General features: G+C 40.3%; 2 protein-coding genes across 2 annotated transcripts; both read right to left on the reverse strand.

Moving 5' to 3' along the window:
* Window positions 1–3516: 3516 nt before the first annotated feature.
* LOC134493835 (protocadherin gamma-B5-like) lies at window positions 3517–6072 on the reverse strand. Its single transcript, XM_063298635.1, has one exon. It carries the CDS (start codon window positions 5967–5969, stop codon window positions 3519–3521), a length of 2451 nt encoding a protein of 816 aa, XP_063154705.1. The 5' UTR covers window positions 5970–6072; the 3' UTR covers window positions 3517–3518.
* A 3333-nt stretch (window positions 6073–9405) lies between these two features.
* LOC134494660 (protocadherin gamma-B5-like) lies at window positions 9406–12053 on the reverse strand. The gene has a single exon (XM_063299909.1). The coding sequence runs from the start codon at window positions 11845–11847 to the stop codon at window positions 9406–9408; it is 2442 nt and encodes an 813-aa protein (XP_063155979.1). The 5' UTR covers window positions 11848–12053.
* Window positions 12054–15584: the final 3531 nt, after the last annotated feature.

Genomic DNA, 15584 nt, shown 5'->3' on the forward strand with positions numbered 1-15584 from the left:
ATAGTCAGCATGCTGACTAGGGATTTCTGGGAGTTGAAGTCCATACATCTTAAAGTTGCTGAGGTTGAGAAACATTGCTTTAAAGTGATAGAAAGAGGCTTCCTGGTGATTCATATTATTATTTGTGGACCACCAACAATGTCTGGGAGGAAAGAATGGATGATTTCATCCTCTTCTTTCCCCCAATACACTGCAAATGCAACCTCTGCCTATTCCATATTAAAAGTAGTGTTTTCTGGCTTGTGGCAGCTCAAGCACTGCACTCCAGTTCGTCTGTTGTGATTTAGTTTCTGCTAGGGAGACCCCTCTACTTCAAATGGCTACTGCAGACAGTGACAGAAATATCCCATCAACTGGGTTGCCACTCTGCACCTCTAATCTCTGCTGCAACAGCTGTTAACAATAACGTTCCAGCAGAAACATTTTTTTAAAAATTACTGTTTTTCTTCTTCTGAACAATCCACTTTTCCATTGGGCTTTTAAAAAATTTTAAAGTCCTCTAGTGCAGCACAGAAATGCTGGAATTGCTGCTGTTGTTTTACCCAGCTCCCAAATAACCCAAATGAATAAGTACTGCAATAGGATTCAGTACTTATTTGTTTGGGCTATTTGGGAGCTGGGGTGAAGCTGAAACCTTCCTACCTAAAGTGACAAGAAGAATTATGAAATGGTACATTGGTAAATTTGTTCTAAAAAGAACAGTAAAGAAAGAAAAAAAGTAATAGTAATCTTCTAAAAATTCTGTGAGTTTTCAAACCAGTGACATTCTGCACATCAGGCAAATTTCATAACCGCTACAGTAGTGAAAAAATCCTATAACAGTAACTACACCAGACAATATTGAGCCAAATGGGTCAAATGCATTATTGGCAAAATGCAAGAAACTGGTTGCTGTGCTTTTTGATGCTTCAACTTTCTTTATATAAATTTAATACTTCTGATTCATAGGGTAACAGTGCTAATGAAAAAAAAATCTGAGATAGGCAAAATCTTAAGTGATTACACTTTTAAAGTCCTGTTGCATTTTTATCATCAACTAATATAGTTATTTTATTTCGCATCCTAGAGCATTATGTAAACACCTCTATACAGGTGGTAGATAAAGATTCCTTCCAGCCAGCTTGACTCCTGGTGAAAAACTTTGTAGTTTTAATGGCAGAAATTTCCTGTCATTGTTGCCTTCTGTTTTTCAACTTCCCTGTCTAGCCTACGACCGTAAGATTTCTTGGTAGTTTCCTATCCAAGATTAAACTGACCCTGCTTAGCTTTTGATGGATCAGCCAAACTCAACCAAAATCTGGGCCTTGAACTGATGCTCTTAGTGCAATGCTGAATATCTTTACTATTCTTTTCTACTATTCCCATTTGACCTGATGGAAGAGAATTTCTTTTGATGGAGAAGAACATTTCAAAGAAATATTTATGAGTGGAGTATGATGTTCCTATATTTCTTTAGTTACCAGATGGTCAAGGAGTTTGTGTATGAAAATCTTGGTGGCAACCAAGTGAAAATAAAAGTTAAGAATTCTGAGGCATAATCTAAAGGAACATCCAAACACTGCTATCAATTGGTCAATAGAACGTTATTACCTATTGGCAGTTCTCATGATGCAGAAAAGGTTCCATTTCATACGCAATTTAAATGCATCCCCTTTCCATTTTTGCAAATAGAATCAGGAAGCTCATTCTGCACTTGCGCAGTCCATGAGGGGTGTGGGACAGCTGCTTTTCCCATTGAAAATAATCATGTATCCTACAGTCATCAACTATTACATACAGCAGAATAATTATGAAGTTGAAGCAAATTTGCACTTAAGCCCAAATTAGGTTGGATAACTATTATCTAGAAGACAGAAGTAAAATTCAAAATTTTCTTGATGGATTAGAGAAACAGTCTGATAAGTATTCAGTAGAGACAAAAGCAAAGTTCTTCCCTTAGGAAACAGAAATCAAATCCAATGGCACAGAATGGCTCGGTGTGAAAAAAATATCGGAATAGTAGATTGCTAACCACATGAGTCAGCAGTGTGATATAGTGGCAAAAAAGAGAAATGCAATGTTAGCTGCATGAATAGAAATAAAATTTTAAATTGTGGGAACTACTTCTTCAACTTTATTTTGCATTGCACAGATCTGATCTTGCATTGGGTTATTAGCACATCTTTAGAAGGGTTCAGATGACTAAAAGTAGATTCAGAGAAGGACTAAAGGGATGATCTGGGAATTTACCAGTTAACCATTGTGAAGAGAGATCAAAGTTTAGCTGAGAAAGAAATTATTTCCTTAGTTATATATTTAGGGCCCTGTTCTGTGACACTAGATAATTAACAATAATTATAAGAATGCTAAGATGAGAAGAGAAGGAAAATGATAGTACTTTTCAAATCCTTGAAAGGATGTAATAAAGAAGAAGGTCAAGGCTCTTTCTCTGTCATTTTAGAATGCAGCACATGTAATAACAAAGTTCTAATAAAGCTGATTGCAACTGGATTTTAGAAAGAACTTTCCAACAGTATCAATGGTTTGACCGTGGAACCAGTTACGCAGAGATGTGGTTGGTGCCTCTTCCTTGGTTACTGTATGTTCAAGCAGAGGCAGCTAGACTGCCATCTATCCCAGATGCTTTAGTTTGGATGCCTTGCATTCAGTAGAAGACTAGATATGGTGGCCAAACTCTATGATTCTGTGGCCTTGGACCTGGATTTTGACTAATTTTGAGTTTCCTGGTTATACATTTTCTGTTGTAGCACCTAGTTACATGCGTATTAACTTGGCATGACCACTGCATTTTTGGAGGGAACACCAGCATTGCTTACTATTAAAAAACTTTTATTTTTAACTGTTACCTAGGGAAGCTCTTCGTTCTAGCAAACATTTCGTTACAGTAAAACACAAGAGATATTTACTTGTCTCAAGTAAATGCTTGGATTCAGTTACATGTAATATTAGACAAGAGTGCAAGGTAGTGAAAAGTGAGTACTTCAAGACAGAAAACAGAAGAGATAGTCAAACAATGAATCTAAGCGATTCATATTGTTTTAGATCAGCATATTCCTAAAATCATTATGATGTAAGGGAATTCTCTCACCAGGTATATTACCTAAATTATTATGTCATTAATCTATGCAAGAATAATTCAAATACTACCACAGAATAATATTTTGAAAAGGACTTAAAGACCCACTTTAAAAGTATAATTAAGTAGAATAAAGGCTAGTTTAAAACCTTGCACTTCATGTGAACACTTACTACCTAGACACAAGAAATCCACAGTTAAAATTAATGTTATAAATTCTGTTTTAAACATTATGGAAGTTCTTAAGAAAGGAAACTTACCTTGCTATTGTACTCAGTTGGACAATTCAGATTAATTATTCCATTTTCTGAGAAAGTCATGTTAAATGGCTCAGTGAAATATTGCCAAGAAATATAATTTTAGGTATGGGAATGGTAAAATAGAATGGAACCTGCTTTTGAATAAACAAGCATAGGCTTGTGCTGTTTCTTAGGGGATGGATTTATGGAATTTGCAATGAAACGATATTTACCTTCCCATTATTCTTCATCTCGTGGTGTAATGTTTTTCCTCCATTGCCTGCAAGAGGCACCTCAGTTTTTTCCCCACAAAGCACATTCTCAGCAATATGAATGTTTGGTGCCAGGAAGGTAACTTCATTCTTCCTGGATTCTGAGGAGAGGCAAAGCTGGTAGGAATAAGGCAGAGTCCCATCTTGAAAATTGGGTGGAAATATGACCCCAGTCGTGGAATGGGAAGTGGGACCAAAACAGGGTAGGAACCTGGAATTTCCTGACTGCCTGAGCTTGATGGCAACGGCCAGAATCACTGTGAAGAGGAATAGGAATGACATCACAGCTAAGGCCAACACCAAATAGAACTGCAGGTCAGACTGATCCTCTGAGCTGTTCATCAGGTTTTTCATCTCCGGAAGGGCCTCCTGGAAGTTCTCAGCAAACACCAGGTTCAGAGTGACGGTGGCTGAGAGAGGTGACCGCCCATTATCCTTCACCAGAAGGACGAGTCTCTGCTTCATGGAATCTCTCTCCAAAAAGGTTCTCGCTGTCCTGATCTCACCCGTATGAGAGCCAACGGTGAAGAGTGCCGGCTCTGTGGCTTGAATCAGGTGGTAGGAGAGCCAGGCGTTGTGTCCGGAATCAGCATCCACGGCCACCACTTTTGTTACCAGATAATCTGCCTCGGCTGAACGAGGAACCACCTCAAAGAGGGAAGAGTCCTTGGATTCTGGTGAAGGGGACAGGATTTGGGGGCTGTTATCATTCCGATCCAGGATAAACACCCTGACTGTAACGTTGCTGCTGAGAGGGGGACTACCTCCATCTTGGGCCTTCACCTGCAGCTGGAATTCCCTGAACTGCTCATAGTCAAAGGATCGCTGGGCATAGATGGTGCCAGTCTCGGAATGAATGGAGATATAGGAGGAGATGGGAAGTTCTTCAATGTTGCTGGTGAGGATGGAGTATGTGATCTGTGAGTTTTGGTCCACATCTGGATCGAAGGCCTGAATCTGGAAGATGGAGGCACCAGAAGGATTGTTCTCTGGCACATAGATGCTGTAGGAAGCTTTCTCAAAGGCAGGGGCATTGTCATTGATATCAGAGATCTGCAGCAAGACGGTTTTGTGTGTGCTCAGCGGAGGAGTTCCTTTGTCAGTGGCTGTGACTGTAATATTATACTGAGATGCTTTTTCTCTATCCAGTGGTCTGTCTATCATGAGCTTGTAGTAATTTTTAGAAGATGGAAATATCTTAAAGGGGAAATTATTTTGCAAATAACAAGATACCTTCCCATTATCACCAGCATCTCTGTCATGCACATTGATGAGAGCAATAACTGTCCCAGACGGAGAATCTTCCAGAATTGGACTAAAAACGGATGCGAACATCATTTCTGGCACATTATCATTCTCATCAAGAACCCTTATTTCTACTTTACAATGGGTCATTGATCCACCTCCATCTTTTGCTGCTACTGTCATCACATATTCTCTGGCTTCCTCAAAGTCCAACGGTTCCACGAGGGAAATTATTCCACTGGTTGAATCCAGACTGAATTTCTTATTTGCACTCAATGGTATATTGCTGAAATAATACCTGATCTGTGCATGTGAACCTTCATCTTTATCCAAAGCTACAAGCTGCAGCACAAGGAACCCAACTGCCACATTTTCCCTCAGACTGACTGTGTAGATTTCTCGGGTGAATATAGGTGGATTATCATTGGCGTCGGTGACATTGATCCATATTTGGGCTGTTCCAGTTTTTCTGGGTTTCCCCCCATCCAGTGCTGTAACTGTCAGCTGAAGGGTTGGTTCAGTCTCACGATCAAGTGGCTTCTGCAGTACTAAATCTGCAAATTTATTTCCATCCTGACTCTCTTTCACATCCAAGGTAAAGTAAGGGTTGGTGCTAAGATGGTAATCCTGTAAAGCATTTGTGCCGATATCCGGATCTATGGCATTCCCAAGAAGGAATCTGGTGCCTGGTTGGGTTGTTTCAATTATCTCCAACTGGATTGTGCTACTGAGAAACTGTGGTGCATTGTCATTAATGTCCTGTATCTCTATTTTTAGATGGTAAATATCTAAAGGATTTTCAATCACTAATTCAAGATTAAGAAGGCACAGTGGGGTTCTGTCACATATTTCCTCCCTGTCTATCCTGTCATTCACATAGAGGTTTCCATTTTCTGCACTGATTCTGAAATACTGCACCTTGTCCACAGAGAGGGCATGCATTTTGCGACTTGCCAGTTCTCTGAGATTCAGTCCTAGATCCTTTGCCAGATTCCCCACTACAGACCCTTTTGACATCTCCTCAGGGACCGAATAATGAATCTGCTCTGAGACGACCCGGCAGGAAACCGACAACAGTAAGAGCGACAGTACTTGCCTTCTGATTGCTCTGCCATTCTCTCCTTGGCCTCGCTCCATCTCCTCTACGATAAAGTAACTGCCTCAGATTCTCTTCGGAATGCGGGGAATCTCGGCTAGTAAGAAACAGTTTCCTTTCCTCTTAATTTGTGGGACCTTCCCGTTTAGCAAGACTGCTTTGTGTTTGTGGTCTGCTGTTTTCCCTGTCTGGAGAGTAGCTCTTCTCCACCCTCTTTGGCGCCCACGTTGGCTAACAGCGACACCCCGAGGCCAGAGGGGAAACTGCAGGGGATTCCATTCAGCAAGGAATAGGAAAGTGGCTTGGATGTGATCCTTTTTGGGTGCGCTGAGAATAAATGCTAGACCTGGCCTCAAGAAAGTGAGTGTATAATTGCAGATTGAGAGTTTTCTGCATCTTAAAAACTATAATCTACCTTATGGCGCCCAGGCTATTTTCTAATAATGGCATGACAATGATATTTTATCAATTATTTTGAATGAACTGATATACAAAGGGAATCTCCACCTTCTTACAGCAGAAGGCAAAATCCTAGTATTGCTGTCCTTCTGTTTTGATATTTACTTCCCCAAACATAAACACGTCCTTTTCTTCATGTATATATAACAGTATAGCTATACTGTTATATATAGCTATATTGTTTTGATCTGAAAAAGCCTCAGGTATATCACAGTACAATATTTCTTTTTATTTCTTTTTGTTATACATACATAGCAGTTCTAATGTAGTGCCAAGAGGAAGCAGCAGCATGAATGGAAGAAGTCTTTCATTCACACTAAGAAATGTTTATTTATGCTAAGTAAGGATTAGAAAATTTTCTTAGCAGTGGCACAACTTTTCCAGGAGTCTGTGGAATTTTCTTCCTTGAGTGGTCATAAGAAAACGATGAACTGGAAATATTTCCTAAAATAATTAGAATTCCTGAATCATCAGAATTACTCTTACAGTATGGTATATCAAGGATTCAAGATAATGTAAATGATATTCTTATCTCCTTCTTGAGGTAGTTGAAGTTAATATATTAACATTGTGCTATTTAACACTGTAGCCTTAAAATATGAACCCAGTCAGGAGGTTAAATTCAGTAGCTTAAATGCTCCCCTTTAACTATTATTTTAAACTGGTGGGTCTGTTACCAGTGTTAGCAGGTTGCCTCAACTTTCCAATTTGAGATAGGAGATCCCATTGGAACAACAACTAGGCTCGGAAATGCATGGAATCAAATTTCCCAAGAAAAAATAGATTGTAAAAATGTGAATATGAATGGTGTGCTTAAATATAATACTTAAAAACCAAATCAAATATGACCTCCAGATCAAAAATTCAGCTGCATCAATATGCAGGATGCTTTAAAGTACAGTTGCCATGTTGTCTGGGTATTTCAGGAGCTGAAGTTCAAAATGTTTTGACCGAAGCAGGTTGCTTTAGAATAACAACTAAAAAGACAAATTCTAGACCTGAGAAGTTTACATTCTAAAATTCAGTGCAGGAGTAGAGCAACAGATTAATGAAGATTATTATAGGAATAAAGGAAGAGCAGGACAGTTAGGCAGAACATAGTGATGTAGTGATGGTAGTGAGGTAGTGATGTTTTCAGAGAAGTAGGCCATTTCTTTTCCATTTTCCAAGCTACACCTGTGAGGATTGTAGATGTCATAGTTCCTGGTCCTGCAGTGCAAAGTAATTGCTTTTAGGTCCTTTGATCAAACATTGTGATCAGTTATGTTTCTTCCTCATCAGATTTGTGTTTCTTGCTTTGATAATTTTAGAATATATTTTAGAGATCTTAGCATATGGAAAAATATGAACAAGTAATATTAGTAAAAATCTTGCAAAGAAAAAAATGAGTTACTCGTACTCTGTCCTAGGCCTTCTTCAGGTTTCTTTCATTCTGTAACTGGAAAGCTTAGTGATCTATTTATATACTCCTGAAAGTAAATTAGGATATGCCACTAAAAGCTATAAATTATCAGTTGAGGTTAAAACCATGTACATGTATGACCAAAACACATGAACCCAACTTTTTTGTCAGTGGCTAACTTGATTAATCAGTAGGGCATAAGCCCTCAGTTGGTCTGCTTACCAAGTGCCATACCAAACTGTGTAAGCCAATAGTTTGTGATCTTCTTTAGCCTATAATTACTCATACTTTGTACACCCAACCTCTATTCAGTATTACTGGTATATAATGAAAGTGTGGTGAAGTGACATTGGTTCTTCTTTTGTTTTTATTTATTTATTTAGATTTTCTATCCCACCTTTAGTATTTTTATAAATAACTCAAGGCGGGGAACATACCTAATACTCTTTCCTCCTCCTCTTTTCCCCACAACAACAACCCTGTGAGGTGGGTTGGGCTGAGAGAGAGAATGACTGGCCCAAGGTCACCCAGCCAGCTTTCATGCCTCAGGCGGGACTAGAACTCACAGTCTCCTGGTTTCTAGTCTGTTGCCTTAACCACTAGACCAAACTGGCAGTTAAATAACAATGTAATGGGTCTATTTCTCATTTTTAGACTTGTAAGCTGCCTTGACAATTTTATATAAAAAGTGTGCATCAGAAAGAAAGGAAGAAAATCTGTTTGAAAAGTTCTACGTTGTTTTGCATTATCATATCTCTCTTGAAAAAAAGAGGTATCTGGCAACTTTAATTTGCTTTTACATCTCTCAATTTATAATATTCTTTTACATTTAGCAAATAGGATTACTTCATAAATTAAACATATTCACATCACATTAATTCATTTACTATGGGGGTGGTTTTAGACAAGCTATTATGTCTCAGACCGAACATCCAGCAGAATTGGAAACAAGAGTTATCAGCTTGTCCTTGTAAATAGGTTAAAAACTAAACACTGACATACATTGTTGGACCACGTTATACTTACTAAACAATGTCTGGGAACTGTTGTGAATGCCTGAAATGCTCTCTCAAATGGCAACTACTATGGCAACAATTGCTATTGGAGAAGCATAACAAATTCATCATTTATTATTCATATTTGGGGATTATTTTGCTCATTTAATCTGCTATGTCATTCAAAGCACTCTGGTGTTAGTTGAACTCACTATATTGGGCCCCTTTCCCCTCATTTCATTAAACTTGAAAGACCTATGAAAAATCATCAAAGTACCGTGGTCTGAGTATCATATAAAAATCTCTCCTTTTCCTCAACTCTTTTTTTTTATGTGAGGTTGTGTTCTAATACACAACCTCACATATATGCATGTGCACACACACACACACAAACAATTAAATAATATATTTTCAGTTAGGAGACTAATTGAAGGATTGCTCCAAAATCTGATTCTGAAATAACTCGAAAAAGGTGGTACATTAGAAACCATTGAAAGTGTAGAGATTCGGTACTACAGAGCAATGAGTAAATAACAGGTGAAGGACCTAGTAATATAAAGAAAAATTTTATCAACCTTTTATCATAGCATATTTTAAATGATGACCACTATAAGGTCAGCACTAGTAAAAAAGAAAACTCACCAGATTAGTTTTATCGATCTCAGAATTTAGGATGTTACTTCCATTGCTTGCCAAAAGCACATCAGAGTTTTGCTTGCATGAAATATATTCGGCAGCTTGAACTTTGGGTACTGGAAAAGCGACTTCATGTATCTTGGACTCAGAGGATAAGCAAAGCTGATAGGAATAAGGGATTGTTCCTTCCTCATAATTTGGTGGAAATATAATAGCATTGCTTGAATGGGGAACGGGGCCAAAGCACGGAAGGAATTTCAGATTCCCTGACTGTCGGAGTTTCATCATAATGACCAGAGTTACAGTCAAGAGGAATAGAAATGAGATCAAAGTTAAGGCCAGCACTAGGTAGAACTGCAGCTCAGACTGATGCCCTGAATCAGTGATTTGGTTATTTATTTCTGGCAGTGCCTCTTGGAAGTTTTCAGCGAAAACCAGATTGAGACTGACTGTAGCAGAGAGCGGCGGCTGCCCGTTATCCTTTACTAAGACCACTAGCTTCTGCTTCAGAGCGTCTCTTTCCAAAAACATCCGCAATGTCCTGACTTCACCAGTGTGGGCACCAATTGTGAAGAGCCCTGGCTCAGTGGCTTGCAATAGATGGTAGGACAGCCACGCATTGTGCCCAGAGTCGGCGTCCACAGCCACCACCTTCGTAACCAGATAACCCATCTCTGCTGAGCGAGGCACCATGTCAAAGGAGGCCGAGCCCTCTGCTCCTTGAGAAGGATACAGAATTTGAGGGCTTTGGTCATTTTGGTCCAGGATGAACACCTTCAATGTGGCATTGCTGCTGAGAGGTGGGGAGCCTGCATCTTCAGCCTTCACTAGTACGTGAAACTCTCTGAGTTGTTCATAGTCAAAAGACCGCTGAGAATAGAGAGTGCCAGTTTCTGAGTTAATGGAGAGGTAAGATGGGAGAGGGAGCTCCTCTATTTTGCTCGTGAGGATGGAGTAGGTGATCCTAGCATTACGGCCAAGATCGGGGTCTACAGCTTTGATGCTGAAGATGGAGGCGCCAGCAGGATTGTTCTCTGGCACACAGACAGCATAAGAGGGTTTCTCAAAGGCAGGGGCATTATCGTTGATATCTGAAATCTCCAGTGAGATGGTTTTCTGTGTAGAAAGAGGGGGGGTACCTTTGTCTGTGGCTGTGATTGTAAGATTGTACGCTGGGGTGCTTTCTCTGTCTAGGGGACCATCTGTAAGCAGCTTATAGTAGTTATTAGCTGCTGATACTATTTTGAACGGGGAAGCATTTTGTAAATGGCAGCTAACCTCCCCATTGTCCCCTGAATCTCTATCGTTTATATTGATAAGAGCTATTAATGTTCCTAGTGCAGAATTTTCAGGTATTTCCCTGGATGAGGAGGCAAGAATGACTTCTGGGACATTGTCATTCACATCTAATAGCTTTATTTCAACATTACAATGAGCTACTAATCCACCTCCATCTCTTGCTTCTACCACCATCGCATATTTCTCTGTTTCCTCAAAGTCTATTTCTTCCCTTACTGTTATAAGTCCATCTTGTGGATCTAACTCAAATTTCTGATGAGCATTGTCAGCAATATTGCTAAAGCAGTAGGTGATGTGGCCATTGGAGCCATCGTCTTTGTCTGTAGCTTTCACTTGCATTACAGTAGATCCCTTTGATGCACTCTCGTTGAGGCTGATTTTGTATACTTTTTGAGTGAAGATGGGTGGGTTGTCATTAGCATCCATGACCCTGATCTGTATTTTGGCTGTTCCAGTTCTTGGAGGGTTTCCTCCATCAAGAGCAGTAAGGGTTAAACTAACAGTGCTTTCACTTTCACGATCCAACTGTTTTTCCAGTACTAATTCCGCATACTTGTTTACAGTATCTTGCCTGCTAACTGCTAAAATGAAATATTGATTAATGCTTAGATGATAATCCTGGAATGAATTTGTCCCAATGTCAGGATCTTCTGCTTGTCCAAGAAGAAATGTGGCTCCTGGTAAGGAGGATTCACTTATCTCCAGCTTGATATCACCATTTAAGAAATGTGGTGCATTATCATTAATATCTTGGATCTCTACTGTTATATAAAATATGTCCATAGGGTTGGCACTCACTACTTCAAAACTGATGGGGCAGAATGCAGTTTCCCCACAGATTTCCTCTCTGTCAATCCTGTCGTTTACATACAGATTCCCATTTTCGGCATTGATGGAGAAGTATTGCTTTTTGCCTAAAGAAAGGATATGCAGGTTGCGATTTCCCACTTCTGCAGTATTCAGTCTCAAATCCTTGGCAAGATTCCCCACAATGGAACCCTTTCCCATTTCCTCTGGAATTGAATAGCGAACGTGCTCCGAGACAGTCTGGCAGAGGAAAGACAATAAGAAGAGGAGAGGTACTTGCCTTTTTACAGACCTGCTCTTAGCTTTGCTCCTGCCGTCCATCCCACTTGCTGTGAAAAGTGCTTTGTGCGATCCAGGAAGCTGAGGAGTTTCAAATTCCCACTAGGACACCGAAAGAAAGGGAGCACAAACAGGGGCCCGGGTTTCTCCTGAGTTTATCTCCATTGCAGTGGTTTTCTTTTCTCAGCCATGGTCTTGCATATCCCTCAGTCCTGCTGTTTGGCTGCGCTGCACTCGGTGACTGGATAGTCAGACCAGAGCGCAGGAAGCCCCATTAGATTTCCAGCTCCTTTCTGAGAACTGTGTTGGCCAACAGCGGCCCTCTGAGTCTCAGTGCAGAACTGCAAGAAGTGTCTGGTTCTAGGTTTTTAAAAAGAAATAACCTGGATCCTCCTACATATAATAATGTAATCTCTCTTAAATTTCAGATGTTTAGTTCCTGGTAGTTTTGCAATAGATAAATATTTTTTTGTCAGAGTTGTCTTGAGACAATACATGACTAAGACAGGAAAAATGTGTAGGATGAGTATATTTTCAATTATTCTGTCTATAATATTACAGAAATATTCTTATCTGTCAGATTGTTTTCAGATTTTTTTAAAAGACCTATTACAACAATGTCATCTGTTGTCAGTGACATTTTTCCGAAATATATATGCAACTTCCCTAAATCAATATAGATGTTACTTTAAATTCTCTGCAAATGTTTTATTATGAAGCTTATTATAGTATTATTATATTATTATAGGATCGTTACCTTGTCGTGGTGCTGGAGCTTGAGCACCTCAATGATGCCATGAGCTAAACCGTGAAGGGCCACCCAAGACGGGAAGGTCATGACAGAGAGGTCAGACTAAATGCGATCCCTGGGGAAGGTAATGGCAACCCACCCCAGTATTCTTGCTGTGAAAACTAAATGGATCAGTACAACCAGAGATATGTCAGTATACCATCGGAAGATGAGACCCCCAGGTTGGAAGATGGTCAAAATGCTACTGGGGAGGAACAGAGGATGAGCTCAACTAGCCTCAGACGTGATGACGCAGCTAGCTCAAAGCCGAAAGGACGGCTAGAAGCCGATGGTGCTGGTGGTGAACGGCGAATCCGATGTTCTAAGGATCAACACACCATTGGAACCTGGAATGTAAGATCTATGAGCCAGGGCAAATTGGATGTGGTTATTGGTGAGATGTCAAGATTAAAGATAGACATTCTGGGCGTCAGTGAACTGAAATGGACTGGAATGGGCCACTTCACATCAAATGACCACCAGATCTACTACTGCGGACAAGAGGACCACAGAAGAAATGGAGTAGCCTTCATAATTAATAGTAAAGTGGCTAAAGCAGTGCTTGGATACAACCCAAAAAACGACAGAATGATCTCAATTCGAATTCAGGGCAAGCCATCTAACATCACAGTGATCCAAATATACGCCCCAACCACAAATGCTGAAGAAGCTGAAGTAGAGCAGTTCTATGAGGATCTGCAGCACCTACTGGACAACATGCCTAAAAGAGATGTTATTTTCATCACAGGAGACTGGAATGCTAAGGTGGGCAGTCAAATGACACCTCGAATTACAGGTAAGTATGGCCTGGGAGAACAAAACGAAGCAGGACATAGGCTGATAGAATTTTGCCAAGACAATTCACTCTGCATAACAAACACTCTCTTCCAACAACCTAAGAGACGGCTTTATACATGGACTTCACCAGATGGACAACACCGAAATCAGATTGATTACATCCTTTGCAGCCAAAGGTGGCGGACATCTGTACAGTTGGTAAAAACAAGGCCTGGAGCTGACTGTAGTTCAGATCACGAACTTCTTCTTGCACAATTTAGGATCAGACTCAAGAGATTAGGGAAGACCCACAGATCAGCTAGATATGAGCTCACTAATATTCCTAAGGAATATGCAGTGGAGGTGAAGAATCGATTTAAGGGACTGGACTTAGTAGATAGGGTCCCGGAAGAACTCTGGACAGAAGTGCGCAACATTGTTCAGGAGGCGGCAACAAAATACATCCCAAAGAAAGAGAAAACCAAGAAGGCAAAATGGCTGTCTGCTGAGACACTAGAAGTAGCCCAAGAAAGAAGGAAAGCAAAAGGCAACAGTGATAGGGGGAGATATGCCCAATTAAATGCAAAATTCCAGAGGTTAGCCAGAAGAGATAAGGAATTATTTTTAAACAAGCAATGCGCGGAAGTGGAAGAAGACAATAGAATAGGAAGGACAAGAGACCTCTTCCAGAAAATTAGAAACATCGGAGGTAAATTCCAGGCCAAAATGGGTATGATCCAAAACAAAGATGGCAAGGACCTAACAGAAGCAGAAGAGATCAAGAAAAGGTGGCAAGAATATACAGAAGACCTGTATAGGAAGGATAACAATATCGGGGATAGCTTTGACAGTGTGGTCGGTGAGCTAGAGCCAGACATCCTGAAGAGTGAGGTTGAGTGGGCCTTAAGAAGCATTGCTAATAACAAGGCAACAGGAGATGACGGCATCCCAGCTGAACTGTTCAAAATCTTGCAAGATGATGCTGTCAAGGTAATGCATGCTATATGCCAGCAAATTTGGAAAACACAAGAATGGCCATCAGACTGGAAAAAATCAAGTTATATCCCCATACCAAAAAAGGGAAACACTAAAGAATGTTCAAACTATCGAACAGTGGCACTCATTTCACATGCCAGTAAGGTAATGCTCAAGATCCTGCAAGGTAGACTTCAGCAGTTCATGGAGTGAGAATTGCCAGATGTACAAGCTGGCTTTAGAAAAGGCAGAGGAACTAGAGACCAAATTGCCAATATCCGCTGGATAATGGAAAAAGCCAGGGAGTTTCAGAAAAACATCTATTTCTGTTTTATTGACTATTCTAAAGCCTTTGACTGTGTGGACCATAACAAATTGTGGCAAGTTCTTAGTGGTATGGGGATACCAAGTCATCTTGCATGCCTCCTGAAGAATCTGTATAACGACCAAGTAGCGACAGTAAGAACAGACCACGGAACAACAGACTGGTTTAAGATTGGGAAAGGAGTACGGCAGGGCTGTATACTCTCACCCTACCTATTCAACTTGTGTGCAGAACACATCATGCGACAAGCTGGTCTTGAGGAATCCAAGGCTGGAGTTAAAATCTCTGGAAGAAACATTAACAATCTCAGATATGCAGATGATACCACTTTGATGGCTGAAAGTGAAGAGGAACTGAGGAGTCTTATGATGAAGGTGAAAGAAGAAAGTGCAAAAGCTGGTTTGCAGCTAAACCTCAAAAAAACCAAGATTATGGCAACCAGCTTGATTGATAACTGGCAAATAGAGGGAGAAAATGTAGAAGCAGTGAAAGACTTTGTATTCCTAGGTGCAAAGATTACTGCAGATGCTGACTGCAGTCAGGAAATCAGAAGACGCTTAATCCTGGGGAGAAGAGCAATGACAAATCTCGATAAAATAGTTAAGAGCAGAGACATCACACTGACAACAAAGGCCCGCATAGTTAAAGCAATGGTGTTCCCTGTAGTAACATATGGCTGCGAGAGCTGGACCATAAGGAAGGCTGAGCAAAGGAAGATCGATGCTTTTGAACTGTGGTGTTGGAGGAAAATTCTGAGAGTGCCTTGGACTGCAAGAAGATCCAACCAGTCCATCCTCCAGGAAATTAAGCCAGACTGCTCACTTGAGGGAATGATATTAAAGGCAAAACTGAAATACTTTGGCCACATAATGAGAAGACAGGACACCCTGGAGAAGATGCTGATGCTAGGGA

This window comes from Candoia aspera, chromosome 3 (assembly GCF_035149785.1).
Source record: "Candoia aspera isolate rCanAsp1 chromosome 3, rCanAsp1.hap2, whole genome shotgun sequence".
NCBI classification, from domain to species: domain Eukaryota; kingdom Metazoa; phylum Chordata; class Lepidosauria; order Squamata; family Boidae; genus Candoia; species Candoia aspera.